Here is a 17,177-nt window from a genome sequence, read left to right on the forward strand (position 1 = left end):
TCAGCAGAAGAAAGAAATTCATACAGGTTTGGAACAACTTGAGGGTGAGTAGGCCTAAATGACAAAGTTTTCAATTTTGGGTGAACTATCCTTTTAAGTCCCTATAAGCACTACATTTATTAATATCTTGGAGAGCATGTTCAAAGAGACCAGTAGAACTGCACTTTCTCTCATGATGCTTTAGTGAATATAAATACACTGATCTAAGAGATCTACAGAAACCAGTCTCTTTGTTGAACTCCATTAATGATGTTACGGTCAAATACGGTATTGCCAATTACTAACTCTATTCCTAATATTGGCTGCTGTTCCTTTGCTTGCCAGTGGCCTACGCAGTACGTAGCATGAAATGTCTCATTTTGACGCTAGGCGTCAGTAAAAACCAGAAGTACATCCTCATTCCCACATCACATTTGATCATTCTTTTTTTCTTTTCTTTTTCTCAACGTCAATTTTAATATAACAGCCAAAAACGTGCCTTTGTATTGGAGAAGTAATTGAGCCATAATTAGGCTATTTACACAAACATTTTGTTTATATTCATTGTTTTATTCATTATTAAGTATGTTTTATGCACATACAGGTAAAATGCTGTGTGTTGTTATTGTAAGAAATAAAAATGTCCATGAAATGAGGGTAATGTTGCAGTAGGTATGTAGTAAATTTACATCTGGCATACACGATACATCAATGCCAAACAAATATGACTATGAATGTGATCACCTACAGTAAGTTTCTGCCAGTCGTAGGTATGACATCAGAAGAAAGTACAGGTTGAGAACGGGGCGGGTTTTCAGATAAACTGGTTGGGTGTGTCCGCGTGAATTTCCTCAAGTTCTTTCTTACGGAGAAGTCACATCGTCTCACATTCCTCTCTGTCGCTCCTGGGACTCACATCTTTCCATATGGATTTCTATAACTTAAGGGTTCCTTTGCTCATTTTGGCAGCTCTCGGTAAGTTAAAAAATTAAAGACAAACGTGTTATTTTTATTTTTTGTATTTCAAAAACTAAAATTGTGGATGTAATAAATCTCATGTTAAGTCTTACTTTAAAGTAGTATCCTACGCCGGGACATAATGTGTAAGTTAACCCTTTATTTCGCCTGTGTCCTGACTTAAAAATCGTTCCTCTTGTAGGAAGATGCTGTTCCCAAAGCAGTCTGCTTCTGACCGACAAAACGAATGGCGTTGTAGGTGAGTCGGGGTGTGTGTGTGTGTGTGTGTGTGTGTGTGTGTGAGTGGATCTACTGCGATATATAGCCTATGCCATGTTTTCGTTTTCGAATTTAAAATCATTTTGGGCTTAAAATGAAACATATCTAGGTAGTGCAACTGTCTGGAGAGCTTAAATGTTATCAGTATAATTTGGTAGTTTAGAAGTTTGCCATTTTTATTGTTGATATTGATATTTAAAAATGTCTGCCAAATCAAAGTCAGTGTGGCATAACTAAGCCATTTTGTTGTCATGTGACAAGTAAACATGTTGTGCATTTACAGGTATTCAAGGTGCAAGGACAGTTTTTTTGTACTTTAAATAGATGGTTGCACCATCATCTTTTTTTATTTTGGTATGAAACCATGAATGAAATGCTTAGATACATGTCTAAAAATGTAGCACAGAAGTATTAAACTAGATTTCTCCTCACCACTTTTAACCAGGTAAAAACGTAACCTTCAAAACAGCAATCACCTCAACAATGGATTTTGTAACCGTAACATGGAGTTTCAACGATGGTCAAAGCACTGCACCAATACTGTCACACGTAATAGCAAAGAACACCACAAAAATTGATGCGAAATACGCCAGCAGAATCAGCTATAATGCGACAACAGGCGAGGTTGAGCTCCGATCGCTGATGAAGGAGGATGGAGGGGAATATATTCTCAGTATAGTCAATTCTGAGGCAACGCTACAGACAGGACAGATTCTTCTTGAGGTTCTTGGTAAGTAGTGAATATCAACTGCAATCTTCAGGTATTTAAAGAAATATAAAAAAAAACTGGGGTGGTGAAGACTAGTGGTTGAAGGTCTTACTAGAAGGATGAATGTTTGTAGGTAAGTCCTGCACAAGTATGTTAAAAGCATTACTGAATACTTAAAATTAACTTTAGCAGTTCTTAAAGACTCATGCCAACAACGTTGCACTGAATAACACAAAAAAACTGTTAATCTCACAAACAATCAGTGATTCATAGGGTGGATAATATGGAGTTTGCATTTGGTTTTATAGAAGGATGAATGATATGATTGAATCAACCCTTGTGGATAGTGATGATGAGTCATTTTGTGACTTACTTTAAACTTTTGATTGTAATATGACTAACTTTAAACACATTCATCCAGTGACTGGAAATCAAGATTTGGATGTAAAGTGTATGTTGTCAAATCTCAGGGTTGGTTATCTAAAAGTTGTTGGTTGGCTCTCCCAAGAAGCAAGTCAGGACCTGTTACTATATGCCTTGAGCAAGACACTTAACCCCAGGTTTCTTTAAGGTTTCATGACTTGGGAAACTCTAAGCAAGAGCAAAAGATGTTTCTAAATGGACTCAATCCATGTTTTTCTTCTCTTCTCTCCAGAGCCTATAACTGACGTCATGATTTCGTCCAATATCCCTGAAGCTGTAGAGTTCAACAGCACCGTGGTTCTGACCTGCTCTGCCAAAGGCTCCTTTACTTACAAGTGGTTCAATGGTTCGGTCGCTTTGGTGTTGGATGACACGCGTATGAAGCTGAACCAAAACGGCAATGAGCTAACTATTACCTTAGTTCGCCGTACAGATCTAAGAGGACCCATCATCTGTTTAGCAGAGAATAAACTGGAGTCAGGGAAGAGCGCTCCCTTCAATCTCACTGTGAGCTGTACGTACCTGATCACACCCACACATGCATAGTCTGACACAGAAATACACAAGCACTGTTTGCCTTAAAGGAACAGTTCACCCAAAAATGTCATTATTTACTCACCCTCATGTTGTTGCAAACCCATATGATGTATTTTAAAACCTATTAATGCGGTAAAGACCTGGTTATGACTCTGCTATTGTATCAGTTCAGAAGTTTCTTTTTTCTTTATTCATGTTATTGTTCAGAATGTTAAATAATTCGTAAAACATGAATTTAAATAATGTCACATTTTTTGGCTGAACTGTTCTATTTAGACAGTATGATGGAATTGTGTTTTCACACAAATATTCACACATTTCTGCACATACAATTACTCTCAGATAAGTAGCAAAATTAACAGCCGTACTGGTTCTGCTGAAGATAAGTTTAGATTGTCTTTTGTTTTTACTGCCTGCAGTCTTTGTCTCTGCAGATGGTGTGCACAAAAGCACACATGACCGCAGAGATCTGAAGATACTTTCTAGTTTAGACAGGTTCTGGTGCAGGTGTTGGAAAAAGTGCTGAGATTAGATAAAATATAGTTGTGAATGAATGAGCCTGTGAACAGCAGGAAGACGGTAAACGTCTTAAAATAGTGTTTGTGTGTGCATTTACATTCCAAACAGATCAAACCTTTTTTAAAGCCTTTGCGAGTGCATGGTTTGGTCATGAAAGTAAATGCACTGCAGCACAGTCTCTATCATCACTTTTTTAAATTAGTTAACACTTTATTTTACAGTGTCCTTGTTACATATGTTACATGTACTTACCATAGTAATAAGAGTAAATTATGCATAATTACATGCAATTAACCCTCAACCAAATCCTAATTCTACCCTAACCCTAGTAAGTACATGTTGTTAATTATTATTACTCAGTACTTAAATATATAATTACACTGTAACAATGACTCCTTAAAATAAAGTGTAACCTTACATAATTTTTTTATTTGAAATAGAATGCATTGGCCTAATGTTGAACTATATCCACATCCTCAAAATACATCCTCCTTTTGCACATTGCACAACTAACATGGCACACCGTTTGATGTTTTTCTTCTAGTGAAAACATAATTCTTGGTTATTTCATGTTGAGCCTTTTATGTCAAAAACTAGAATTTCCACGCAAAAAAAATAATGGAATGGGAGGTTTTAAGACTTTAATCTTAAGTGTATCAAAAATCCTAAAAGCATAGCTGCCTTGCAAGCACTTTAATAAACCTTTACTCAACCTTCTTTTCATCATCTCCTTTTGTCCTTGTGTGTCTAGATGGCCCTGAGAAAATCGTCACGACGCAGACTCCAACTGATCCATTCCTTAAGAAAGGCTCCAACTTAACACTCACATGCTCTGCCAATTCTGACCCTCCCGCTCAGCTCAAGTGGATGTTTAACGGGGCAGAGCTGCTTCAGAAGGCCAACGTCACCATCAGCAATTTAGAGGAAAAACACAGTGGCAACTATAGCTGTGTGGCCACCAACGTGAAGACCAACCGCAACGTTGTCTCACCGGTTGCTTTGGTGACTGTGCTGGGTAAGTCAAAAGCCTAAAGACATGTATCGATGCTTCGAATACAAACCAAAGTTCCATTAAGTGTAGTATTTCTAGTGCTACTATTACAGAAGTTTTAATATATTCAAATACATACGTATCCGTACACATACGTAAAAATACACCATTGAAAAGTAAAAACATCCGTTGAAATCTTTTGATTAGCAGTGGAGCAGCACAGAGATAGACATGCTTTGCCATGGTGACTTCGTTGCCAAGAAGAGAGATAAGGGTTTAAAAAAAAAAATTAGCTCTCAGAGAAGAGGAACAAATACCTTTGCCTAGAAGGACAATGGAAACAAAACTGAAAAGGGTCTTGATTTCTGTGTTAAATGTTGAAGGATTAGTTTACTTGGAACTGACGATTGTAAGACATCATTTACTCGCCCTCATGTTTTTCCAAACTCGGATGACTACATTTCTTCCGTTGAGCACAAATAGGTGAATTGCTGCTGGTTGAAATTTTTCCAATGAAGTTACAATGAGTGGGAACTGAGGCTTTCAAACTTCAGAAAGGGCATAAAAGTAGTCAATAAGACTCATGCGCTATATTCCAAGTCTTCTGAAATCATATGATAGCTTTAAGAGAGAAACAAATATAAATTTAAGCTGGTATCTCCCCTAGCTCTCCTTAGTGTGTTCAATAGACCTTTTCAATGAATCACTTGATCTGGTTCATAAAACCAATTTGAATATTTTATTCACTAAATCAGTGAATGATATTCAAATATCAGTCTTCTATCATATGGCTTCAGAAGACTTTGAATATAATGCACAGTTCATATGAAAACAGTTCATACGTAAAGCTTGAAATCTTTTGTCCCCATTAATTGTATTTGCATGGAAGAGAGCGGCCGCTACAAAATTTCTTGTTTTTTACACTGAAAAAGTTGCAAGGTTTATTAAAGGTATCTCTTTAATTTCACATAGCAACTGCTGTATGTCAGTCTGTCTTTATTCAAAATGGCTTCCTGACTTACAAGTGCTTTTAAAAAATGAACCTGTTCCTCTGCTTTACTCTGAGTCTTGGTTCATGTAGAAGTTCCAGGCATGTTCTGCTTTCTTTGACTGATTGTACACGGCTTACATGTCTTCCCCTGAGGTGTTTCCATGTGTGTGAAACCAGCAAGCTATAGAAAGCAGAATACAAACTGTCTGACGTCACGTTCGTTTTGGGGTAAGCACCACTTGGCTAAGGTTTCAGTCGCAGAATACCGACTTTTGCTTGGAGGATCGTCTTAAAGGTGTAACCGTAATGTATTTTTGTCATTTATTTTGTATAAAATTTAAATTCTGAACGGTTCATGCAAAAAAGCTCAAACAGCTTTAATGAGATGATCTAATGCAAAGAATTCTCTCGGGTTACAAATGCTTTTCTCAAAGTTTACTCAAGATGAATTTAAAGAGTTCATTTGCAGCTGTTACAAATGCGTCTTACCCGAAACTAAAAACACAGGCGTGAGGAGGAAAACAAACAGTGCTGAACGATAGTGTGTCAGGTATTTGGTGAATGCAACGAGTCTGATTCAGACTGGTGCATTCCACAGTAATGATGTCTGTACAAACAAGAGAATGGCACAAGAGAAGAAGCGATCGTCGAAAAGTGCTGTGGTGAATGAAGTTGCTATGAGAGATTATCTTATGTGGTTAGAGTGACTATTGACATAATATATGGTCCACTTTACTGCTTTTTTCTAGCCAAGAATCGCCCACTCACACAGAAAACTACTGTCTGACTGAAATTTAAAAACACCAATCACAAATCAGATTGATTTGTACCATTTACACTACCATTTAAAAGTTTGGGGTCAGTATATATATATATATATATACATGTATTTTTTAAATATTTTTTTTAAAGAAATTTATACTTTTATTCAGGAAGGATGTATTAAATTGATCAAAAGTTACAAAATATTTCGAATAAATTGTTGTTGTTTTTTGGAACTTTCAAGAATTCTGAAGAAAAGTATCAGTTTACACAAAATTATATGATATTCTGTTGTTATTGTGTTTTCAGCATTGATAATAATAAGAAACACCAAATCAGCATATTAAAATTATTTCTGAAGAATCAGTAATGATGCTGAAAATTCAGCTTTGCATCACAGGAATAAATTACATTTTAAAATGCATTTATGCATTTTATATTACAAATATTTTTCACAATATTACTGTTTTTGCTGCATTTTTATTAAAATTACTTGAGACTTAATTCAAAACATAAAAAAAAAATTTACCAACCCTAAACTTTTTCAACGTTGTTCTCAACTTATAATTGACATTATGTCTGTCATTGGGGTCCATATTCTGAAAGCATCGCTTATGATTTGTCTTCTCTTTTGCTGTGTTCTTGTAGAGGCCTTATCTGGAACAAATATCTCCAACTCCACATCACTTCTCATCGCTGGCAACAGCACAGTCAACCTCACCTGCTCGGCAGCCGTCGGGAAAGCTGAAACCGTGGAATGGCTGAAGGACGGCAAACCTTTGATTCCCGGTGACCGTGTCATCCTTTCAGTCGACAAGAAATCTCTGACGATTGTTCAAGTTGTTAAAGAGGACATGGGCGAGTACAAGTGCCTATTGAAGAACAAAGTGAGCAAAGATGAAGCCAGCTATAAGATGGTGATCAACTGTAAGTGTCCAAGAGAGGATAGTTTCATTGAAATACTGTCTATGTGGTCAGTAAATTTGAGTGCAGCTTACATACAACTCTTGAAAATAAAGGTTCTTTATTTGTACTGATGGTTCCATGATGAACCTTTAACATCCATGGAACCTTTTCAATGCCCAAAAGGTTCTTTAGATTATAAAATATTCTTCACACTAAGAAAATAACTGATCACTCTAAGGTTCTCTGGGGAATCACCAATGGTTATTCTGTGGCGTCGCTGTGAAAAGCCCCTTTTGAAAGCTTTATTTTTAAACCAAAGAATGCGTGAACCAAAAAGGGTCAAAATTACCAAATGTTTTACATTTTATATTAATATAATTAATGTTTAATTTTATATTCCTGGTTTCACAGGCAAAGCTTTAGCCTAGTCCCAGACTAAACTGCATCCTAAAATATGTCAGGGCCATTTTTGTGTCTCAAGATGCACACTAGTAAAGTTTATAAAAGTCCGAATTGAACTAAGGCATAATCCTTGCTTAATTTAAACCTTGTCTATGAAACTGGGCCATGATTTAATTAATATTATATTCAATCATTTTTTATATTCTTTTTCCATTACTTCATCTCATTGATAAAAAAAATCCACCTGTTATATCCATTGTGAAAATCAAGCATGTTCAATATTTCACTTCCGAGACACGTGTCATGTCTACTTAGGACACGGTGATTTGTGTATCACTTCTCTGTTGTTGTCACGTCTAAACATAAGCCTTTCTTGTTTGCAAATGGTGGTGTTTTCCTTTCCGCTTGTATTGTTACCGACAGTTTGTTTGCTTTACTCTAATGTAAATGTGACCTCCCTAACTGAGCCAATCTCTCTGATATCTCTCAGACGGTCCAGAGGATGTGAAGGTTAAAGCAAAGAATGCGGTGAAGTTTGAAGAGTCTATAGAGATTGCCTGTTCTGCGGCGTCTGTCCCCCCCAGTATGTACACATGGAAACTCAACGATACAGTGATGAACTTCACTCGGGCAATCTATATTATTGAAAAGGCCAAAGCTGCGGACAGTGGCATCTACACCTGCGAGGCATTCAACCCAATCACGAAAATGATGAAAAAAACGACACACAAACTCGCAGTGACAGGTAAACGAGCCTCAGCATTTTTCATTCAAGTATTTATTCCCGTTTTCACCTCACAAATAGGCCATAATGCCAATTAATGCTAATTTTGAGTTGTAATTTACAATGCAATTGTACTGACTACTTATATACTCATACACTGGCATGATGATGAATTAAATAAGTTAATATTCATATTTCACATTAGTTTATATCAGTGGTTCCCAAACTTTTAACAGGCATGTACCCCCTGAGACATTATAGATCTTCCGGAGTACCCCCAACACCACCAATTGCTAACAACAAGTTTTTTTTTTGTTTTTTATTCATATTTATTTTGATCAATTTTGTCGAGAATAGTGAATAGAATCATAAACATATGATACAAATCTCATCAAAAGTCAATATAATGATTTAAAAAAGATAGGTACCCAATCTCACACACAATAGGCCTACAACACATATCCAACATCTCATTAAAGCTATTGTTAACTTTTCACATACTGATAAGTATTGCTTTTCACATATGATAACATTGTATATTTTCTTAACTTCTCTGCTGTAAAATAATAATAAAAAAGAGAACACATTACTCGCAGTGACAGGTAAACGAGCCTCAGCATTTTTCATTCAAGTATTTATTCCCGTTTTCACCTCACAAATAGGCCATTATGCCAATTAATGCTAATTTTGAGTTGTAATTTACAATGCAATTGTACTGACTACTTATATACTCATACACTGGCATGATGATGAATTAAATAAGTTAATATTCATATTTCACAATAGTTTATATTATATTATAATAATTTAATTATATTGTGTATTGTTATATATAACATGATATATATTGTATAATATTATATAAGTAATATTTATCCAATCTTTTGCAATTTTGACATTACTGGCATAGGCCACTAAGTGTGCCTGCCACTTTTGAGTGTTACTTAATATCTAGAATTAGACTCATTGTCCATTTTATAACTTATAATGTGCCAGATTAATAGAATTATTTACACAGTTATATTAATTTATTATTTCAGTGCAAAATCTATGAACTGTTTTATTTGCAGTAAATACAGAGTAAAATTTCAAATTCAAATAATTCAAATAATAAAAAATAAAAAATGTTTTCAATCAATTTGCTGCTAAATTGTAGTCACTCTCTCTCTCTCTCTCTCTCTCTCTCTCTCTCTCTCTACCGATATATATATTTATGTTGAGCTAAACACCTCATCATGTTTTGCAGAGGTCGGTGCGGTAGACGAGGGCCTATCTGGAGGAGCCATTGCTGGGATAGTAATTGCTGTGCTTGTGGCTGTGATCATCATCGCTTGCATTATAAAGCGCAAGAGAAAATCAGGCACAGAGTGAGTCTAAAATTCATTCCTCTCCCCTCTCGTCACATTCAGGAAACTGAGTATCCAAAACATGCATGGATAATGTGTTTGATAGCTGCAAAGGTTTAAAGCAATCGTTTTTGTCTTTTGGATATATGGGTGTGATCTGGCCATCTTTTAAAGTAATGTTCTGGGTTCAATGCAAGTTAAGCTTTCTCTACAGCATTTGTGAATTAAAGGGATAGTTCACCCAAAAATCTAAATTCTGTCATCATTTACTCATCCTCAAGTTTCTTTCTTCTTCTGAACACAAAAGAAGATGTTTTGAAGAATATGGGTAATCAAACAGTTGCTGGGCATAAAAATTAACATGAAGTCAATGGGGTACATAAACTGGTTACCGACATTCTTCAAAATATCTTCTTTTATGTTCAGCAGAAGAAAGAAACTCATACAGGTTTGGAACAACTTGAGGGTGAGTGAATGATGACAGAATTTTCATTTTTGGGTTAACTATCCTTTAACATGATAGTCCAAAAATATACTACAAAAGTCAGAGTCTACTGGGCCAGAGTTTGGAGTTAGCATGTTGCTAAGCTAACGATGCCATACTCTAGCATGAAACCACATAGCAAATAAATCAAATTATTAGTATATAATATATAAATATAGCTTTGAAAAATTATTTTGTATAGGAATCAACATTTATCAACTCTGTATCCTCAGATGTGTAAACCTAATCATTAGGTAATGACAGTTCTTGATTGCACAATGCAAATAACTTCACCACTTGACCTCACAGGAAATGGGGCTGGTTTTAGTAACATGAGACATGACATGTCTATGTCAATCAGCAGACCTTCAGACAACACAAGTGTGTTGTAAGACATGACTGTCAGAGAGGATATGACGCTCTCTGTCACTTCCCGATTTCTTTCCATTCACTGTGATTTACCGAAGGGGCGCTTTAACACAAAATGAAGTCATTTTTCTGTTAATCCAGGAACCACTGGTTAATCGTTCTTGTGTAATTTCATTCTTAGAGTGATGTTACTGTGGTGGTGAGACATCATTAAAAATGTGGCAATATTGTTCAGTCTTGTCCATGTTATGAAACTGAAAACTTAGTTTAGCACTTGTATTTGATAATGTAATGACACACATGTCAGTTAAACCCTTTTAAGTTTATACACGCCCATGCAAAAGTTTGGGGTTGACAAGATTTTTTTTAATGGTAATTCTCTTATGCTCACCAAGACTAGTACCAAGTAAAAACAGTAATATTGTGAAATATTATTACAATTTAAAATATTAAAAAATATGTATTGCGCAACATTTTTTAAGTGCAAGTCTTTTGTAACATTTGAATGTCTTTACACTTACAAAAAATCTTATCTTACAGAACCAACACTTTCGAATGGTAGTGTATGTGGTCAAAGGAATAGTTCACGTTAAAATTTAAAATAATTCAAATGAAAAGCAAATTTAAATAAAAATAGATTTTTTTTTACTCATTCCGAAACCCGTTCCAAACCCAAAGAAGAACAAAAAGTAGTCGACTTGTATGACTCGCACGCTATATTCCATATCTGAAAGTTTTGAGAATTTTGAACAATCTATTGCGTTCAATAACAGCATATTCAGAATGTTTGGAATAATGTTGGGCTAAATAATGGAAGAATTTTCATCTTTGGGTTAACTATTCCTTTATGGACCATTTCTAAGGACATTTTTTGATCTCTTCTCTTCTCTTCTCTTCTCTTCTCTTCTCTTCTCTTCTCTTCTCTTCTCTTCTCTTCTCTTCTCTTCTCTTCTCTTCTCTTCTCTTCTCTTCTCTTCTCTTCTCTTCTCTTCTCTTCTCTTCTCAAGCCTGTAATCTTTCTACGCCTGACACTGAATGCAGACAACAACTTTTTTAAATTTAGTTTGAAAAACATTTGACATTGATTTAATCAGATAGATGATACTACACAGAGTAGACAAGGCTGATAATTTCATAGAAGGCCACCTACATGTCCCTACCTAAATGGATTTTGATAACACATGTAGCATATGAAAAGGACAAGAAATACTGGAAATGCAAAACAAAGCTTTGAGGGATACCATATGCAAATGCAACTGATAAGTCTAACAGAGATATGTTTATTTGACAAGAAGCTAGCACACACTGTCTACACACTCACAGAAATGCAAAAAAACACCACACACACTGTATGCAAAACTTCCCAGGTATAGGTGTGTCACATCAATGATCACATTTATGAGTCTTACTTGCAAAACGGATCAGATCTGAAACTAAAAGTTGTAAAAATAAATGTTCCACCTGTGACTAATGCATCCTGGGAGGGAGTGAAGCCTGACTCTGCTTCATTTGTTTTCTGATGTCTGTCATAGATAACGTTTAACCTTAGTTCATTCCCTCTTAGACCACCTGGAAATTTTGAGTCTTTATTAGATATTTTCATTAATAGGTTATTTTGTGTGGTTTGAATGTTTTTGACAATAATAGATACAGTTCAATAAGACACATTTGTAAAGAACATCTCTTTCTTTTCTCAACATTAGTTTCCCTTTCACTCTCTGTCAATCTCTATTAATGTTTTTTTTTCTGTTCAGTTGAATAAAATTGATGATGAAATGACATGAAATGAAATGATCACCTACATTTATCCAGTATATCGTTTAATCCGAATCTCTCTTCTAGCTCGATGAAAGAATCAGAAAGAGAATTAAAAGGAGATAATTTAGGAATATAGTTGGAATGTCAGTCATGTCCGCACATGTCTGTCTCTGTCTCACTTCTTACCCTCGTGAATATTTCTGCTGCAGTTTCAGCCTTGCACAACCGTCTGACTGTTGCTTGCTTTTTTTGCTCTGACGTGCATTTCAATGAAGTCTCTCGAACGCTATGAGCGTTTGACCTATTTGTCATAGCGTGAATTGTTCAGATATTTTTTTGTCACTGGAACCGAAATATATGGTTCTCTATGTAATTAAATCACCAGAGAAGAACATAATGTGTACTTTTTTTGTAACTAACATATCTTTAATGCTTGTGCAACCACCTATGTAAGCGAATAACATTGCCTACTTAGACAGCACTACCTAGGTGTGCGCTCCAGACTGTGATATGTATTTATGCTTCCTGGCATATCAAAATGTTGTGTGTTCAGTAGTGAGTAAAGTCGTCAGTCACTAATGAGGTTTTATTTTAGTTATGCAGAGTCATTGTTCCCATGTTTACCGATTCTGACTACACCCCATTCTTTCCTCATCTTGTGATGTAATTAATTCCTTCTATCAATGATTCATTTTTTTTTTCCTCTTTTTGTTTTAGTATTCCATCTCCATATTAAAGCAAGACCTGGCATTAAGGTGACCCGGTAAGTCTTCCTCTAGTGGTGCATAGCATTTTTTGTTTTCGGTACAGCAGGCTAACATTATTTACTTAGCAATTATTTATTGTTGTTTTCCATCCCGGCTCTTTGCATTGACTTCAGGCTATTGACACTAGCTTTTCTGTAACCTGCGAGATACGTCCGGGCTGACTTTCAAAATGCTTCTTTATCACATATCAGTGTCGGTTTTGGCAGCATACGTTGATTAAGTGTCTTGCTTCACTCTGTACACTTTCGCAAAGATATGCTTGACTTTTTCTTGAAAAGAAAGGAGGGATATGCTTCAATCTGAAGAACTAACAAAGGAGTGGCTGTTGCAAGAAAACTAGTTTTCATGTCTGTTTGTTGGGTGTGGGTAGCTTTCTGCAGTGGGAGCCTGTTTTACTCTCAGCGTCATGTTATTTTAATGGAAAATGATGAATATTAAGCGTTCGAATGGGTGAAGCTTTGCCATCGGTGTGCTGAATGTATTCTCAATCATGTACATCTCTTCCCCAGACTTCAAGACCAACCCTTCAGCCATTTATCAGCCTTTTTTATCTGCAAAAGCTCTCTATCAAGGCAACTGGAAAAACTGCCCTCACAACTGACGTACACCTACAGGTTTGGCCTTTTCAGGAGCTCAACGTGCTTTTAAATGTCCATTGTTTTTTTATATATCCTTTTACCCTGTGCAAACGTACCCCAGTCTTAAGGACACGATAGAGGACGGCGTTTAAACAGCGAGACTGTTTACCTTTATCTGCATCTCTTCCTTCCCTTGGCTGAAGTGGACAGCTTCCTTTGTTCTTCAAGAAACATGATACAGCCTCCATCACCCTCTCATTCCTTCATCTGACCCTTAACCGACAGGTCGGTCGTCCTGGCTTGACGTCTCAGAGGTCATTTTGAAAGAGCTCTGTTTTGGGTAACGAAATCCACCCTGAAATGCACTGAGGGGTGACGAGACAGTCACGTGTTTGAGATCTCAATGCACCCACAAGGCACTGAAACTTTGAGATTTTAAGACCTGTTCAACATCTTCGGAAGTCCCAAGGGAATGAAGATATGTGGGGCCAACTTAACTTAAAGCCGAAGGCACCGTTGAGTTGTGGATGGAAGGTCATTCGTGGCAAAGCATGCCTTGGAGATCAGATACATGCTTTAAGCTTCTTAACACCTTTTGCTACACTTTTTTAAACCCTCATCTTTTTTGTGTGTCTCTTAGTGAGCCATTTTATTTTAAAAGTAAGGCAAGCTCCCACATGCTTGAGCTGAGGAGCAGGAAGAAAAAAACTGCATTTCTGCGGACAACGACATACCACAGTTTTGCAGCGAAATTGCTACTCTCTCCTTGGGCGTCCCCACAAAGATTCGTCCTGCTGTAATCAGGATTCCATTGGATTCATGTTCTAAAACAGGCCCGTTTTAAAAATCACCTTGCGTTGACAGAGGAACATCTGAAGTTGTAAAAAGTATTTGTGTTAATACGTTTAAGTTGCTTATTGAGTTCCAGTATGTGAGAAATCTTTTTCTTCTTATCAACAGATATCTGATCCTAATCCTTTTAATGTTTCGTTTTTAACTCTTCGACCAAAGCAGCGATCTGATCTGATCTTGATGATCTTGTAGTGATCTTTTTGATTTTGATCAGATCTCTGTAGATAGAGATCTATGTCCCATTCATTTATAGAAATTTCTAAGTTCATCCCTTTGCTTTATTTTAAGAGTTACGGCCACAGAAACGTGCAAAAAAGCATCTGCTCCCAGATATATTCAAATATATTTTAAAATGTATTTCAAAATATAGAAAAAATGGCTAAATTAAATAAAAGGCTAATAAATATAATTTTTATTAGTTAATTTGAACTCTTATTTTGAGCCATTTTTTGTATATTGTCAGTCTAAATATATTTATATTGTCCTATATATATATAGGAAATATATTTTTTTTACCCTTGAAATACATTTCGCAATAGTTTTTTGCATTTACACGGAATATATTTTCAGTTCGAAAAATATATTTCATTAAGCCGCATTGACTACAATATATTTTTGAAATAAATATTGGCTAGAATGTTTAGCGCCCACTTCAGCAAAGACTACTAGGTGTACAATGTCACTAAATGAACATTCACAAGCTAAGCTGATTTTTATTTTATTTTTTTAAATACAGTATGTACTTTTCAGATTCTTTTTCCAACCCTATATGTATGTAAGTGCCAGCCAAAACAATCTTAATGTATATGTATGTGCAAGTCGACAGCAAAAATACACTAACACACATTTATTACATATATTTATACTCCATTTTAGCATTAAAACACAAATATCATAAAAATCTGAGCTTTATAACTCCTTACAAACCTGTAGACAGTTTTATCTCCGGCAGCCTGTGTATATTTTTGTGGTTTGGGCTGTTTGCATGGAGAGAGACCTGTAATCATATGAGTCTGACCACAGATACATTGAATTAACGGTTTTTGTTCTGTCACAGAGTGGAGACAGACATCCTTGACTCATTTGACAGTTTTGATGGAAACGTCTTATCCTTGTGTAGTTTGTAACAGATGTAACAGAAATGTTTTCATATAGGCTAGATAGAATTTAAAATTAAATTGGATAATGTCAATTCTTGTTGTTGTGCACAACCTTTTTTGTTCAGTGCTTTAAAGTTATTTGAAGTTACCAAATTGGGCCCTGTAGGTTTTTTTTTTTTTTTTTTTTTTTGAGGTGACGCACTGGATATATTAAAATACAGTATATGCACATGCAGTGGTGCGATTCCAATCAACATGCTCTCAGGTTTTGTGTACAGGGTGTTTATATTCTCTCAAAAAGACCAGTTCGGTCATGTTTTGTATTTTTAATGTTGCTTTGAATATAATTTATTTTCAAATGTTATGCTTTTATGTAACTGTTATGTATGTGTTTAAAAAAAGAATGTTTGAACTGCCCCACTTTTTCATGTCATTCACTGAATAATAAGCAAAATAATTATTGTAAAACGTATTGTAATTAAATTTGATCTGTTTTCTACACCCATTTTCGTAAGATTTCTTTGAGGCCTCCAGAAATAAATGATTCCTTGAACGTGTTAAGTGTTTTGTGTACATATGTGTGTGCACGTTTTCTTGTGCTCTTAGAAAAAAAGGTAAAGATCTCATCTGTAGAAAAACATAAATTGAAAATTATAAATGAAATGACTGGAAATCATGAATTGTCAGTTCCAGATTTGGCGAGGGACATTCTTGAGAGCATATGATTGGACAAAAATCTGTGTAGTAAAGGGCGAGTCATCTACACTGTAAAAAAATGATATGATTAGTAAGTTATTACAACATGTTTTTACATTGCTTTAACTAATCAAAATAAGTTAAGCAATTTCAACTTTTTTATAAGTTATACGAGATTCAACTCATTTTTTAAATGACTTAAACATCCAAGTTCATTGTACTTAATTTAAAGCAGCAATTTTTTTTCAGTGTATATTTTGTATATGTGTATGTGGTCCATTTTAATAGAAGAAAAAGACTGTTGATTTTAAATGCGTACATCAAATTTTACTTCCATGGGGTTAACAGTGTCAATGTTTTCAGTAGTTATTTTTTTTTTCTATTGAAGACAGTGCTTTATGGATGTTAATATCACTATTCTTGGGCAGGTGTGAAGGAACTGTGTTGAATTGCACAGATCTCCTTTCATATGTGACCAGTTGAGCTGGTTCATTGGCCTTAAGTCAACAGAAAGATCCTTAAAGCTAAGAGCTGCTGGGTGTACTTAATACCTTCACTGTGAGAGACTCGACTTGAATGTGTGCACCCATTCAATAAATGTAAATGTCAAAAAAGGAAACAAATGTGTGTTTAGTCACTGTCACGATGGGCCGTTCTGAATTTCGAGTGCCACGCCTGGCGTACAGTGGAGGCTTTTGGTGTTTCTCCAGCTCTCCCTGACTGATACATTGAATGTGTGGTGTAACCTAAGTATGCATGACTGGTTTCTCACTGGTCATGAAGCGCAATTTGTCATCTCCTGAGATATATAATCCAGTGTGACAGTGTTTGTACAGTATATTGCATGAATAGACTTCTTTTTCATTCTGACTAGTGAAAAGAATTACCATGGTAACAATAGTTTAAGCCAAAATACCATAGATATGTTACTACAAAAACTGTTGCCTTTGCCATAAAAATATCATCCCTAAAGGGTAAAAAAAAGTTAAATTCAATGCCATTTCTTTGTAATTATTTGTGAAATTTACTAGCACTTTAAAGGTGAAAA

General features: G+C 35.5%; 1 protein-coding gene across 1 annotated transcript; it reads left to right on the plus strand.

Moving 5' to 3' along the window:
* The first annotated feature begins 800 nt into the window (after positions 1-800).
* LOC309511643 (cell adhesion molecule CEACAM5) lies at positions 801-15,990 on the plus strand. Its single transcript, XM_082186869.1, has 10 exons — positions 801-954; positions 1,139-1,195; positions 1,661-1,945; positions 2,580-2,861; positions 4,155-4,418; positions 6,796-7,074; positions 7,946-8,200; positions 9,426-9,546; positions 12,854-12,899; positions 13,413-15,990. Exons 1-9 carry the CDS (start codon positions 906-908, stop codon positions 12,870-12,872), a joined length of 1,611 nt encoding a protein of 536 aa, XP_082042995.1. The 5' UTR covers positions 801-905; the 3' UTR covers positions 12,873-12,899; positions 13,413-15,990.
* Positions 15,991-17,177: the final 1,187 nt, after the last annotated feature.

Source organism: Leuciscus leuciscus (genome assembly GCF_965113295.1).
Source record: "Leuciscus leuciscus genome assembly, chromosome: 12".
Taxonomy (NCBI): Eukaryota; Metazoa; Chordata; class Actinopteri; order Cypriniformes; family Leuciscidae; genus Leuciscus; species Leuciscus leuciscus.

Coding starts and splice junctions, on each gene's coding strand:
- LOC309511643 (XM_082186869.1), top strand. CDS start 906: ATGGATTTCTATAACTTAAGGGTTCCTTTGCTCATTTTGGCAGCTCTC. Junction 955..1,138: donor GCTCATTTTGGCAGCTCTCG/GTAAGTTAAAAA, acceptor TTCCTCTTGTAG/GAAGATGCTGTTCCCAAAGC. Junction 1,196..1,660: donor CAAAACGAATGGCGTTGTAG/GTGAGTCGGGGT, acceptor ACTTTTAACCAG/GTAAAAACGTAACCTTCAAA.